The sequence below is a fragment of the Alnus glutinosa genome, chromosome 12 (genome assembly GCF_958979055.1).
Source record: "Alnus glutinosa chromosome 12, dhAlnGlut1.1, whole genome shotgun sequence".
Classification (NCBI taxonomy): domain Eukaryota; kingdom Viridiplantae; phylum Streptophyta; class Magnoliopsida; order Fagales; family Betulaceae; genus Alnus; species Alnus glutinosa.
The window spans coordinates 10,057,032-10,070,468 of record NC_084897.1 but is presented as its reverse complement, the minus strand read 5'-3'; the positions used below and the strand labels follow the sequence as shown (position 1 = coordinate 10,070,468).

Below are 13,437 nucleotides of genomic sequence, written 5' to 3'. Positions count from 1 at the left end.
CAAAAGTAATATATTGTAGATGAGTTGATATGTAGAAGTTTCCAAGGTGGGATGATTGGAACTTCTATATATGTTCACAGTTATATAGTATGCTTTAAATGTTTTATATTCATCGGTTTTTGCTATATTAGCTATGGGGGTTTTCAAACAAAAGTTTATAAATTGATAGCAGTTATAGTGTGCGCGAAAAGTTGGTTCTTTACGAAAACTCAGTGAATAGTATACATCTGAGGTCTTAGTGTATTTATTTATGCTAAGACGGTGGGCTCATAATTCTACCTGTACAGATGCGGCAACCCCCGCAACGGTACAAATTCTGATGCTGTGACTGCAGGTACTCCTGAGCTAGATGATGACCCAGTGGCTTTATGTTTGGGGTATTACGATTGAAGCCCACAACAACGATTGTAATGCGTTGGACTACGGAGTCCTCTATCTTTTGGATATTTTTGTATATGGCTTGTGACGCATGTGTCACGTAATTTTGGTATAGCCATTTTTTTGTAATCGTGGTATATGTTGTAAGCCTTAAACAGATAGACATGGGTAATTGGCTCTTTTGTATGGACCATAGACTAGTTATAGATGTGCTTTCCGTTATAACTGATTGGTATTATAAAATATTCCGCTGTGTTAAATGTTACTCTGAATATCAGGTACAGGTTATGGAATGTGTACTTTATGTTGGCTGAGCGACAAGTAGACGTGCCACTGTGAGGATCCATTTTACGCTATATACATGTTTTCAAAAGAAAAAAAAAAAAAAAAAAGGGTCGTCATAGTTACGCTTACTATTTTTATTAGTCTACTTATTGTTTTTAAAAGCTTCTTTCTCAGCTGTTGCTTGTTTCCGTGGAAACCGTTTTTTTTTTTTCCAAATGAGAATTGTTTTCCTGGGAATCGTATTCCGTGGAAACGAACGGAATTGCTTTTCGTTGTGTTGATCTGCGGTAGAATTTGCTGGTTTTTGTGCTTAGAATTACGAAAATTGTATGACTCTGTGTTTTTGTGTAAGAGTGATGGATCTCTTTCAATTTTTTGCCAATGTGAAATATTGAGCAGAGTGAGCATGTGTGACTTTCAAAGAAAAGGAAATGGCTGTGTTTGACCCAGACCTGCTTGCCGAATCCAAGTGTTTCTCGCCCATAATTCCTCTTTCGGAAGTCAATAATCTTCATGGAAATCATATGTAGTAATATGTTAATTTTTTTTAAAAAAGTTTTTAATATTTTTTTTTTTAAGTTTTATTTATTTTAATTTTTTAATTAATTTTTAAAGATTTTTATTTTCTATTTTTTAATTAATTTTTTTTTTTTATATTGTGCATGTGTCAAATCGTGGCAGACTATTAAATATTGGACGAAAAAATAGACGAAAATATCAAGTTCGTCTTTTTCCAAAACACAGGTATCATCTGTAATGCGAATTAAAACTATAATTTTTAAACCACACATACGAAATATGTTTTAAACCCTTTTCTTAATTACAAACAACTCTTAGGTTGGACTAAGCCAAGGTTCTTCCCAATTGCGTTGGTACAAAATGATTGAGCCACTTGATTCGGACAAGTCAAATTGACGTTTTCGAGTCGAATCCCACTGCAAGGATTCTTGGAACTACAATCAAATTTTATTGCAATCTGTGTTGCTGATGTTCCTCGAATGCCTCTGTACATCACATTACTGACTTTTACACCCGACACCTATTATTAAAAACAAAAAGGAAAACATCAAGATGTGTTCATTTGGACGATATATACTGATAAATTAAAAATAAAATAATAATAATATTCATTTAAACCGTATATAGAAGAAGGTTGTTGTCATGTTAATTCATCATCGATCATATCAAGTGATTTCTATAAATGATCTCACAAGAGGATTTCTTACTTGACTAGGGCAGTTGATGTTGTGAGGGCAATAACTTTGGTCTATAAGAATGGGATTCTGGACATTCTTCATAAGAGCTCCTAAAAAGCGGACCCGTTGGACGAATCCATTGCTAGGCCTAGCCCACGACTTTATTCTCAACCCATTTTGGGTACCAACAAAAACAGCCTTCCTAACTGTCACATTTTCGACCCCTGCCTCTTCCATTTCCTTTGCAAGACTTCCTATGCTGCAAGATTGAACACATATATGCATGCAAATGCAATATATATATAATTAGCCTTCATCCATCTATCACTCGTAGAGATCATATAAGTAATTAAATTTATGTGGTCACCTAATGCCGTGACCGGGGCCGCATCTGACGCGTTCAATCCACAAGTTCTTCGTTCCGGGGCCAATGGAGATGCAATCATCCCCCGTTTTTATGGTAGATTTCATTATTGTGACATCTTGTGATAATTGGACATGAATGCCATCTGTGTTCGGACTGTCACCGGCGGCCATGATTTTCACTCTTTCAACATGTACGTTTTGGCAGCCGTTAAACACAATATGGAACATCTGACTGTTTTCTGACATTAATCCCTCAATCCTTATCTTTTTAGAATTGGTAAAGGTCAACGTCTGCAACCACACAAAAACCATTCAATTTATTTTATATAGAATCAATTATGAATGTAGTACCCGCGTGTACGTACCGTGGCTCCTGTGGGACAGTTGGTAGTAGCAGCTTTGCAAGCCCACAAGGGTGGCCCTTTGGCATCCAGTGTTCCTCCAACAATGGAAACGCCGGTAACAGCTTCAAAGCTAAGCCAGGTATTAGGCTGGGCAAGCACACGATAATCCGCCTTAGCCACTAACGTTCCATCAATCCGGAAAGTGATACCAGAGCTTTTGCAGTGCTCACCTTTAAAGGCCAGAGAGGCAAGCGCGTAGGTTCCTTTTGGCACAGTTATGATGGTAGAATTTACTGAAGCACAGGCCGCACCCCATGCATTAAGGAAGCCCAAGGTGGAGTCCGTTATGCCATCGGGTTTAGCTCCATAATTTATGACATTATAAACCTTAAATATTGCATTTGCATAGGATGATGGGTCGTGGGAGAAACAGACAAGGAAGAAGAAAAGTCTGTAAAACAGAGTTGAAAGCTTGGCCATATTCATTTCCTCAGTGATGTACGAAGGAAATGAACAAGTTTGAGAATAAGTTGAATAGATGAAGGAGAAGTTGAAGGATCTATATATTAATTGGGGGAATATATATATATATACACACACACGTACGAAAAGGTGATAGACTGATAGTTATGTAGAGAAATTGAGATAATTAAGGATAATGATCGAGATGGTGTACGTGTGAGGTTGAAGAAAGGGTACTGTTTAGCTAGGTTCTCCTGGTTATAATTAACTATTAGTTTTTCTTCTTTCTATTACAACTTAATTTGACTCAACCGTGCTATATATATATATATGCCCAGGCGCGCCGCATATACTATATGTAGCATAACGAGGGCGTCTTGATTTAATCAAACATAATAAATATTTGGAATTTGAAAGGCGTCTTGATTTAATCAAACATAATAAATATTTGGAATTTGAAAAATTTAGGAGATTCTTATGAGAATGCTTTTGCAGACACGTAACAAGATAATTTGTTAAGTTTTGAAGGAAACGATAAATAAATAAATATTACATAAATATTACTAAACCTAATGAAATAATTAATTCCCTTATTTCCTTCTTAATAGAAAACCTAACATAATGAGATATAATTCCCCAATTAATGGCCGGATCTTTGCTTTAGAAGCAAGAATCCAAATTGCCTTATTAAAACTTACCTTATTAAACTTGATGCACAAGACGTGTGACATAACCACACAACATCTTTTATTCCGAAATAAGGTATATTACTAGTCAAGGATCTTCATAGCCGGCCCCAAGATCCACTATTCTCGTAACAGAGATCCCCGTATATCAAATCTAATTCTGTAGAAACCTGCAGTACATAAGCTTTACCGCTTAGCATTGATTATGAAGTACACTATAATTGCTATTAACAGGCTGGTATTGAAAAGCTAACATTTTGTACAGTGAAAGGTAGCTATGATTAAGTAATTGTATCCGAAGAATGATGCATTACCCAAATACAAAATGATGACCTCAGTGCTCCAGCATTATGAATATTTGATCTCCTGTCAACATCTTGAAAACCGAGTAACGCAATCACCGGAGAAAAAATTATAGTGGGTAATTATCTTTTTTTTCATTGACTATAGTTTATTGTGTATATATATATATATATATATATATATATATATATATATATATGTAATCACGAACTGACACCTCAGTTAAAAGAGAGCATTGAACTATCATTTACATACCAAAATCCTATTCCGTCAGTTAAATTAGTGAAAAGATTCAAATACCCTAACTCAAATTTCAAATTTATATATAATAGCTAAAAATTAGATAATTAAAAAGAAAAAAAAAAAAAAAGGAATGAAAAGAGAGGGGGTGGCTCGCAAGGTGGCGTCAGCCACCTCTAGGGCTGGCTAGGCTCGCAGGCCACCCCCCTCCCCTCCCTTTCTTTTTTTTTTTTTTTTTTTTTTCTAATATATATATATATATATATTATGTTTAATATTTTTTATTAAATTATTGTTTATAGGCATTTTTGTCTTTAAACAAAACTTAACGTCTAAAAATTGCATATTCCGTCCAATTTAACGAGATTCTCTAACGGAATGGGGGTAACGGTATGAAAATGGTAGTTCCATGCTCTCTTTTGTTCAAGGTGTCAGTTCGTGGTGGCATATTAACAATGGCCGATAGTTGATGAAGGAAAAGGTAATTACACAAAATTCTTCTACTTTTTTCTTCTTAATTCACTTTAACTCCCTTCATGTGTTGGGAAATATTCTCAACAGTTAATGGATGGGTTTATTTGTTAATACAAGCCCATCTAATACAAGCCCATCTATTAACATTAATTCTAAGAGAGGCCTGTCACTCAATTTACCGGATGACATGTCAAAGCCCAAGCTCATCCAAAAACAACGTGCAATAAGCCCGGTAGATATAAAATCCTGAGATACTCGAGAGTATCTTGGACACACCACGACCCCGAGAATATCTCGGAGACACCATGACCCCAGGATACCCGAGAGTATTATGGGTGTGACAGTTTCATGATGCCAGAATTGGAGGGATTCCGAATGTCTCGAGATCACCTTTCCAAATCAGAGAAGCGATTCCCTCCATATCTAAAGGGAATGGTTGAAGTCCCAACTATGAATATGTACAAACCTCCAAGTATTCTCTAATTAATATTAATATTATTATTATTATTATTATTATTATTATTGATATCTGATCTACTGTAACACCCAGATCCCATACTGGGAAGAGATAAATAACTCACATAGAGTGAGCGGTTTATAATAGATAGATGAGTGCTAAGTCCTACATTACCTAATTACTAAGTGAAACTAGGCTTTATAAGTGATTCTAGGGAAAGCTTCAAATTGACTAGTCCTTTTGGGGTGATAGCGCAGATATGTCTAGTGCTTTTCCTTGGGTTGTTAAAAATGGTATTAGAGCCACCTAGTAAAGCCAAGTCATGTGGTATTGGAGCACTGCATGACGTGGCCCTGACAAGGACATCAGGAGTTTAAGGGGAGGAGTTTGTAACACCCCGACCCATATTGGGAAGAGATAAATAACTCACATAGAGTGAGTGGTTTATAAGAAATAGATGAGTGCTAAGTCCCACATTGCCTAGTTACTAGGTGAAACTGGACTTTATAAGTGATTCTAGGTAAAGCTTTAAACCGACTAGTCTTTCTGGGGTGATAATGCAAATGTGGCTAGCGCTTTTTCTTGGGTCGTTACAAATGGTCTCAGAGCCACCTAGTAACGCTAGGTCATGTGGTACTGGAGCACCGCATGACGTGGCCCTGACGAGAACGTTAGGAGTTTAACGGGAGGAGTTTTTAACACCCCGGTCCCATATTGGGAAGAGATAAATAACTCACATAGAGTGAATGATTTATAAGAGATAGATGAGTGCTAAGTCCCACATTGCCTAGTTACTAGGTAAAATTAGGTTTTATAAATGATTCTAGGGAAAGCTTCAAATCGACTAGTCCTTTTGGAGTGATAGTGCAGATGTGGCTAGTGTTTTTCCTTGGGTCGTTACATCTACACTCTCCCCAAAGACTGATTTAAGCATCAAAGTGGGACTAGCTGGCACCCCTAGAATTTCATTTACCGATGTTCATTGTTTTAAAGGGAGAATGAAGAATTTTCTAGAAGCACGTGTCACCGTACCAGAAACAGTCTTAACAGTTTCCACTATAAATATGTACAAACCTTCAAGTATTCTTTAGTTGATATTATTATTATTGATACTTGATCTACACTCTCCCCAAAGATTGACTTAAGCATCAGAGTGGGATTCAGCTGACACCCCTGGCAAGCTCCTTTGCTTACAATTATTGTTTTGCAATAATCGGAGCAAGCACTAACAAGGGCATATGTCACTGTACCAGAAACTGTTCTAACAAAACTAAACATTTTTCAGAAAACAAAACACAAAAACACAGTTTTTAGAAAGCTTTTAACAAATTTTTATTGAAATATTTTTAGATAACACCTACTTACATTTTTAGGTGTGGAACCTGATTTATTACATAGAAAAAAAAAATTATTAAAAAAATAGAGAGGTGGCCACACGGTCACCTTTAACCTGTTAGGGCGTGGTGGTATGGTCAGTTCTTCTCTTGTCAGCAATAGGACAGGGGCTGCCGCTTGGCTACCCCAACCCTATAGGAGGAGGTCGTACGGCCACCCCCAACGTGTCATAGATGGCCCTGCACGCCCATGCATGCAGCTACCTCTCTAGTTTATTTACTTACACTTTCTTTCTTTTTCTTTTCTATAAATAAGAAATCAATCTCCATATTTGAAAAATAAATATTTATTTTCTCGAAATAAACATGTTTAGTGTTTATTTCTTTGAAACACCAAGTACTAAAAAGTTTATAAAGAAATTTTACTTTGGATCCCACAAGCAAAACTTTCAAATGTAAACACAATTGAAAAAACTTCTCGACTTTTCATCCCATAAACACATTTTTAAATCAAAATATATATTAAAAAAACACATTTTTCAAAATCATTGCCATACAAAGCCAAAGCTATATGCTTTCCATGATTCCTTATTGTTAGTTTGTGATTGGCCTCATTCTGTTTGGACAAAAATCACTTGTATGTAAAGATGCTGTTTAATAGGGTTTCCGATATTTAGAAGTGTTTCAGAAGATTCTGCAAGTCAGAAAAGTCGGTTCCCTGCCAGCCGTCCAGACGACATGTCATCCCGTCCGGACGCTCATCTGTCCACAGTTCCAACCGTCCGGATGATGTGCCATACCGTCCAGATGCCCGACAGACCTAGTATCATTCGTCCGGACGACGTGAATTTCCGTCCGGATTCTTCACTGTATCGAGAAGCTTCTGTTCCAACTTGCATCCATCCGGACGTCTCAGCAGCCCATCCAGACGACGTCCAATGATTGATCAACTTCAGATTTTCTTTCGAAGTTCAAATAAGGGAAGATTGATGCAACCACCCGAACGGCGTGGATTCCCGTCCAGATGTGCTCATACATAAGGCAAGAATCGCAATTCAAATACAACCGTATGGACGTCAGTCAGCTCGGTCCGGAAGCGCGTTCAACAGATATGAAAATTACGTATTCAACTTCAACCGTCCGGACGCCTACCTATCATGGTCTGGACGCGCCCTCATCTGATATGGAAATTACATGTTGAAGATTAACCGTCCGGACGGCCATCTCCCTTGGTTCGGACGGGCGAAAGCCTTATATGGAAATTATTTGCAGCGGACGTGCGACCGTCTGGTCGACAGTGCCTAACCGTCCGGACGCGGCTCTCAAACAGGAAAGATTTTCAGCAAAAATCTTGGAATTTCTGCAGCACAGTTGTCCATCCGGACGGCTCAGGTCCACCGTCCTATAAATAGAGGCCCCTGGGCATTGAGAACTGCATGAATTCGGTATTGAATTCCTTTAGAGCTTAGAGAGCTATTGTGTGAAGTTATTGGAGCTGATTTGTTCTCTCTCAAGCCTTTGCAAGTGTACTGTTGCTGCGCTACAACTGAAGTCTATCTTAGGGGTCGGCCCTAAGATAAAGGATTCCATTGAAGACCCCTTCAGGTAGGAGACCTGGTTGGGAGGCGTTCGTGTTGGGTTACACATTAGAGAGCAAGGTACGACCACTGCATCAGGGGTATGTGAGTGATACTATCTTGTATCTAGTCTTGTCTTTTGAATGGTGGATATCCTTGGTTTGGCTGCCCCGGAGTAGTTTTTCTTATCTTGAACTTCCACTTCGTTAACAAAAATTCTTGTGTTGTTTATTTTCCTCATTGATTATTTTTGTTAACACTTTATGCACACACTTGCTATTTATTTTAGAAGTCAACTCCATTTTTCAATTGGTATCAAAGCTTGGTACACTCTGAGAAGAATAATTTCTTGAGTGTTATTTATTTTTTACTTCTATTTATTATAATGTCTCAAACTCTTAATTTTGTTCCTCAGGATCAAGGTAATCACCATTGAAGAAAGCAAAGATCTAGAAGAGATGAAGATTGAAGAATTGGTGGGATCTCTTCAAACATATGAGCTGTCTCTGCCCCTGGTCAAGAAGCTGAAGACAATCCTAAAGGCTTCCAAAAAGAAGGTAGAACCCTCATCTGAAGATGACTCTGAGGAGGAAGAAAAAGTTGTGGCTATGTTAGCCAAGAATTTCAAAAGACTTATGAGAGACGACCGATTCAAAAAAAAGTTTTCTGAAAAAATGAAGAAAGCTCCCAGAGAAGCTAAACCTGAGGAAGAAGAAAAGAAGGATCCCAGAGGGCCCAGTTTTGAATGCTCAGGTTTTGGGCATAGTCGAGCCGATTACGGGAACCTTAAGAAGGGCAAGGGGAAGGCGTACAATGTGACTCTCAGTGATGAGTCAGAAGAAGAAGCTCCAGAGTCTGAGAAATTTCTGGCCTTTGTAGCCCCACACGTTGAAGAGGAAGACTCTTTTTATTCAAAGCATAGTGATAATGGGGAAGAGCTCAAGGAGGCTTACAAGACACTCTGCATAGAGTATGAGAAGCTGAGGGAAGGTCATAAATAGCACCTCTATGATCTGAACAGTTTGCAGACTGAGAAGAGTTCATTACTGCTCAGAATACAAGAGCTCGAGGAGAAGCTGCTAAAGACTCATCTTCAGTTAGAAAGAGTAACTGATGAGAAGTTGACTCTTATGCTGTCTGTCCAGAAGAGCCCTACTGACAAGACCGGTCTCGGGTATGTAGCTCCCTCTTTTGATGCTCCCTTTACTTCAAAGACTATATTTGTGAAACCTGCAGTCCCAGAGCCTCCTCCCACTGTTGAAGATAAAAGGAAGGACAAGGTCAAGGATGATGTTCTAGGCACTTAGAATCCTCATTTCATCAGAAGACCTCCCAAATGCCATTCCTGTGGTCTAAGTGGGCATGTTCGTCCTCAGTGCTCCCTTCTGAAGGCTCAGAAAGCCAAGGCCAAGAAAGATGTTCCCCGACAGGCTAATCATGGCACTAGACTTGCGGCCCAGTTCCAGACTCCATGGTATCAGGCTCCCTATTATCAAGAACCAAGATATCAAGCTCCTTGGTCTCATGCACCACGATACCAAGCATCTCAGCATCAGTGGCCTCTGCAGCGATTTGTACTAGCCAATCACAGTGGCAACTCCAAGAACAAATCCAAGCAATTTAGAAGGCCTCAGAAGGTGAAAGAAGATCAATATCATATGAGCCACCTATTTGGATGCAGAGCATGATGGAGTGGATGATGTCCTACCAGCAAACACGCATAGGAAGGCAGGCTTGGGTCAAGAACAGACGCACCTAGCAGGTTCGGGTGTTCATGCCTTGGATTTGGTTCCTAATTCTACGGCATCAGGTTTGATTGCTTTATGTAATCTAGGAACCAGTTGTGTTTTTACCCCCTATTTCTCTTGAGAGAACTTTGCAGGTATTTGTTAGGGGAAGACAGAAAAAGCAGGTCGAGCGACTGTTTTTCTATATTGGCATCATCAGGTTTGATCTTGCCTGGCATATGATGTTTTTTTCCATATTGCATTTTTTTTTTTAAAAAAAAAAAAAAAAAATTCTGGGGAGTATTTGCAGGATATTTTTTTTCTCTAGGCATATTAGATATTGCATGTGTTTTCACCTAATATCTCAATTCTTTGTGCATTTATCTACTCTGCTTAGATATAATTGAGAGTTTATGACTATAATCTGCCAAGTGTTTTCCTGTATATGCAAAAGTAGGATAGCTTCTTTTCTCATGCGATGAAAAATGTGCACTATCCACGACTCCCATAAATGTACATTTTTCCTTCTCTGACTTTTTGTTTCTAGAAATTTTAGATAGGAGAAGAGGTCTTTAATAAGATGGCCAAATTGACCACATGCTAGTTGAACTTAGAACCTAAAAACTCTGGCATTCTCTCTAGGTTGCAGCACCATAAGTATCAAGCAGTAAATCATTTGCATTATAGGTTAAGTCTTCACACACACACGCATTGCATGAGTTGAGTTGTCTATTTAAATTTTCTATGTCTAGGAAAATATTTGTGCTAATTGTACTCTCAACTCTCTTTTATATCTCTGCCTAGTTTTGAGATGCTCTCTGACTATGTTATCAGTAGATTATATATGCGTGTTCTGAAACTGACTTGAGAAAAATTGATTTCTGTAAAGTTTTCCTCATTTTTTCTAATGTTTCAGTGTGGAGCATCCAGACTGTCACTCTTGGAGTCCAGACGGGTGGAGCTTAATTGTCCGGAAGGTAAGGATAACTCGTCCGGACGCGCATGACCTGTCCGCATGGTTCCGAGGCAGCGCTCGTCCAGACGGTATTATTTCACCGTCCGGATGGGGACCCCACAGGCCCTATAAATACCTGGCCGCCGCATATTCTCTCTACCCTACCAAAAAGTTTCCTTTTGGCATCTTGTAAGTTATTTCTTGCGAGCTTTCGGCTTTATCTCCCTATCTCTTTTTTTTTGTGCACTTCTCTCACATTCCAGGTATTTTTCTAGTCTTTTCCTTTTCAATTTATTTTTAACTATTGGAATATTTATATCTTTTAGGAATGTTGTTGAAATTTTCGGGATGCATATATCTGCTGTGTTGGGACTAGTTGTATTTCTTTTCTTTTCTTTTTATTTACTGCTGTTATAATTTTTGTGTGACCTAACAAGAATATTTTTGGATTACTTATGGCAAATCTTGTTGGTTTCTTTTTACAGCATCATGTCAGCAATCAGTTCCCAGCGCAGGGTCCGCCAGAGATCAAAGGAAGAGAGGAGCGCACTACAAACCAAAATCATGGACCGCACAGTCATTGCTGAGCGCAATGTGGTTCGAGCTGACATCATGGTGCCTCCGCTAGATAGTATTTATGACACTATCCAAACTTACCATTAGGGATATCTCTACACATGTGCATGTATTGTCCTCACTAGGCTTGTCAGACTCTTCTATGCCAACCTAGAGATGGCGCAGGACGATGATCGTGGGTTGGTACTTTAGTCCACTGTTGACAGGCATATCATCACTATTGATCCCCAGATCATCAGTCACTTCATTGAAGTACCAGTCCTTGAGTTGCCCGGCAATCCTTATAATGAGGTGGTACTTCCTACCTCTGTGGACGATCTTTTAGAGTTCTTCCATTCCATTCCACAGGGAGAAGAGCGTGCTACCACCATCCGGATCGGGGCATTGTCTCCTTCTCATCACTTGCTGGCCAAAATAGTTCAGCACAACCTATGGCCAGTTGTCAGGTGCAGTGACCTGATTCTGAAGAAGGCCCAGCTTGTTTATGCCATCCACCTCTGCTTGCCTTTCTGTCTGTGCAAGCACATTTTGGGCGTTATGTTGGAGGCCTGTGATGAGGGTAATACCGACCTCCCCTTTGGCTGCCTACTCACTCAGATCATTCTTCAATCGGGAATCAACATTACTGGAGAACCTTAAGATGAAGATTCAACAGCCCATCAGCAAGTAGACTTTAATGAAGTCTAATGTGCAGCTGCGGAGAGATGACTCCAATGATGAGGTGCCCATCCCTGCTGCCATGCCAGTCGGCTTCCCAGACATGGCTTCATCCTCTCAGACCGTCCCGCCTTCTGAGCTGGAACTCAATTTTTCATAGATAATGGAGGCCTTAGCTGCCATTTAGGGAGGAATGAGCACCATACAGCAGTCCATCACTTCTATGCAGCAGGAGGTGCACTCCATCAACAAGCGTGTGGAGCAGAACCAGCTGGATCTCAAGGAGTGCCCCAAGTATCATCATCCTGGCAGTAGTAATGACGAGAATGATGCGCCTAGGACTGCACCCTATGGCAAAGGATGATTGAGTTTTCTTTTGTTTTGTTGTCTTTTTGTTGTTTGAGACATTTGCTTTATGTTTTTGCTATGTTTTGTTAAACTCTTTGACTAATATTACTCTGTTTACCCTAGTCTTTCTGAGACTGTTAGGGGGAGTCACTTTTATTGCAGTTCGTTTCTTTATTACTCTGTTTTACCCTTTGTCCCTTTGTGACAAAAAGGGGGAGTAATTTTTATTTTTGGACCGGGAATGTATTTCCAAACCGGTCAAGTGATTTTTGTCACAGAATGGCCAAATGGGGAGTTTGTTAGTTTCTAATTGGCCTCATTCTGTTTGGACAAAAATCACTTGTATGTAAAGATACTATTTAACAGGGTTTCCGATATTCAGAAGTGTTTCAGAAGATTCTGCAAGTCAGAAAAGTCGGTTCCCTGCCAGCCGTCCGGATGACGTGTCATCCCTTCCGGACGCTCATCTGTCCACAATTCCAGCTGTCTGGACAACGTGCCATACCGTTCGGACGCCCGACAAACCTATCATCATTCATTCGGACGACGTGAATTTCCGTCCAGATTCTTCACTGTATCGAGAAGCTTCTGTTCCAACTTGCATCCATCCGGACGTCTCAGCAGCCCATCCAGACGATGTCCAGTGATCGATCAGCTTCAGATTTTCCTTCCAAGTTCAAATAAGGGAAGATTGATGCAACCGTCCGGACGACGTGGATTCCCGTCCGGACACGCTCATACATAAGGCAAGAATCGCAATTCAAATACAACATTCTGGACGTCAATCAGCTTGGTCCGGACGCGAGTTCAACAGATATGGAAATTGCGTATTCAACTTCAACCATCCGGACACCTGCCTATCATGGTCCAGACGCGAGCTCATCTGATATGGAAACTGCGTGTTGAAGATTAACCGTCCGGATGGCCATCTCCCTTGGTCCAGATGCGCAAAAGCCTTATATGGAAATTACTTGCAGCGGGCGTGCGACCGTCCGGACAAGAGTGCCTCACCGTCCGGACACGGCTCTCAAACAGAAAAGATTTTCAGCAAAAATCTTGGAATTTCTGTCGT

The 13,437-nt window shown here is 39.7% G+C and overlaps 1 protein-coding gene across 1 annotated transcript; it reads right to left on the bottom strand.

Annotated features, from left to right (window-relative positions):
• Positions 1–1,483: 1,483 nt before the first annotated feature.
• Positions 1,484–3,049, bottom strand: LOC133852546 (polygalacturonase-like). The gene is made up of 4 exons (XM_062289311.1): positions 2,591–3,049; positions 2,227–2,516; positions 1,890–2,118; positions 1,484–1,702 (listed from the first exon to the last, which is right to left on the bottom strand). The coding sequence occupies exons 1-4, from the start codon at positions 3,047–3,049 to the stop codon at positions 1,484–1,486; spliced, it is 1,197 nt and encodes a 398-aa protein (XP_062145295.1).
• Between the last annotated feature and the right edge of the window lie 10,388 nt (positions 3,050–13,437).

Coding starts and splice junctions, on each gene's coding strand:
- LOC133852546 (XM_062289311.1), bottom strand. CDS start 3,049: ATGGCCAAGCTTTCAACTCTGTTTTACAGACTTTTCTTCTTCCTTGTC. Junction 2,517..2,590: donor ACTGTCCCACAGGAGCCACG/GTACGTACACGC, acceptor GTGTGGTTGCAG/ACGTTGACCTTTACCAATTC. Junction 1,703..1,889: donor ACATCAACTGCCCTAGTCAA/GTAAGAAATCCT, acceptor TTTTAATAATAG/GTGTCGGGTGTAAAAGTCAG.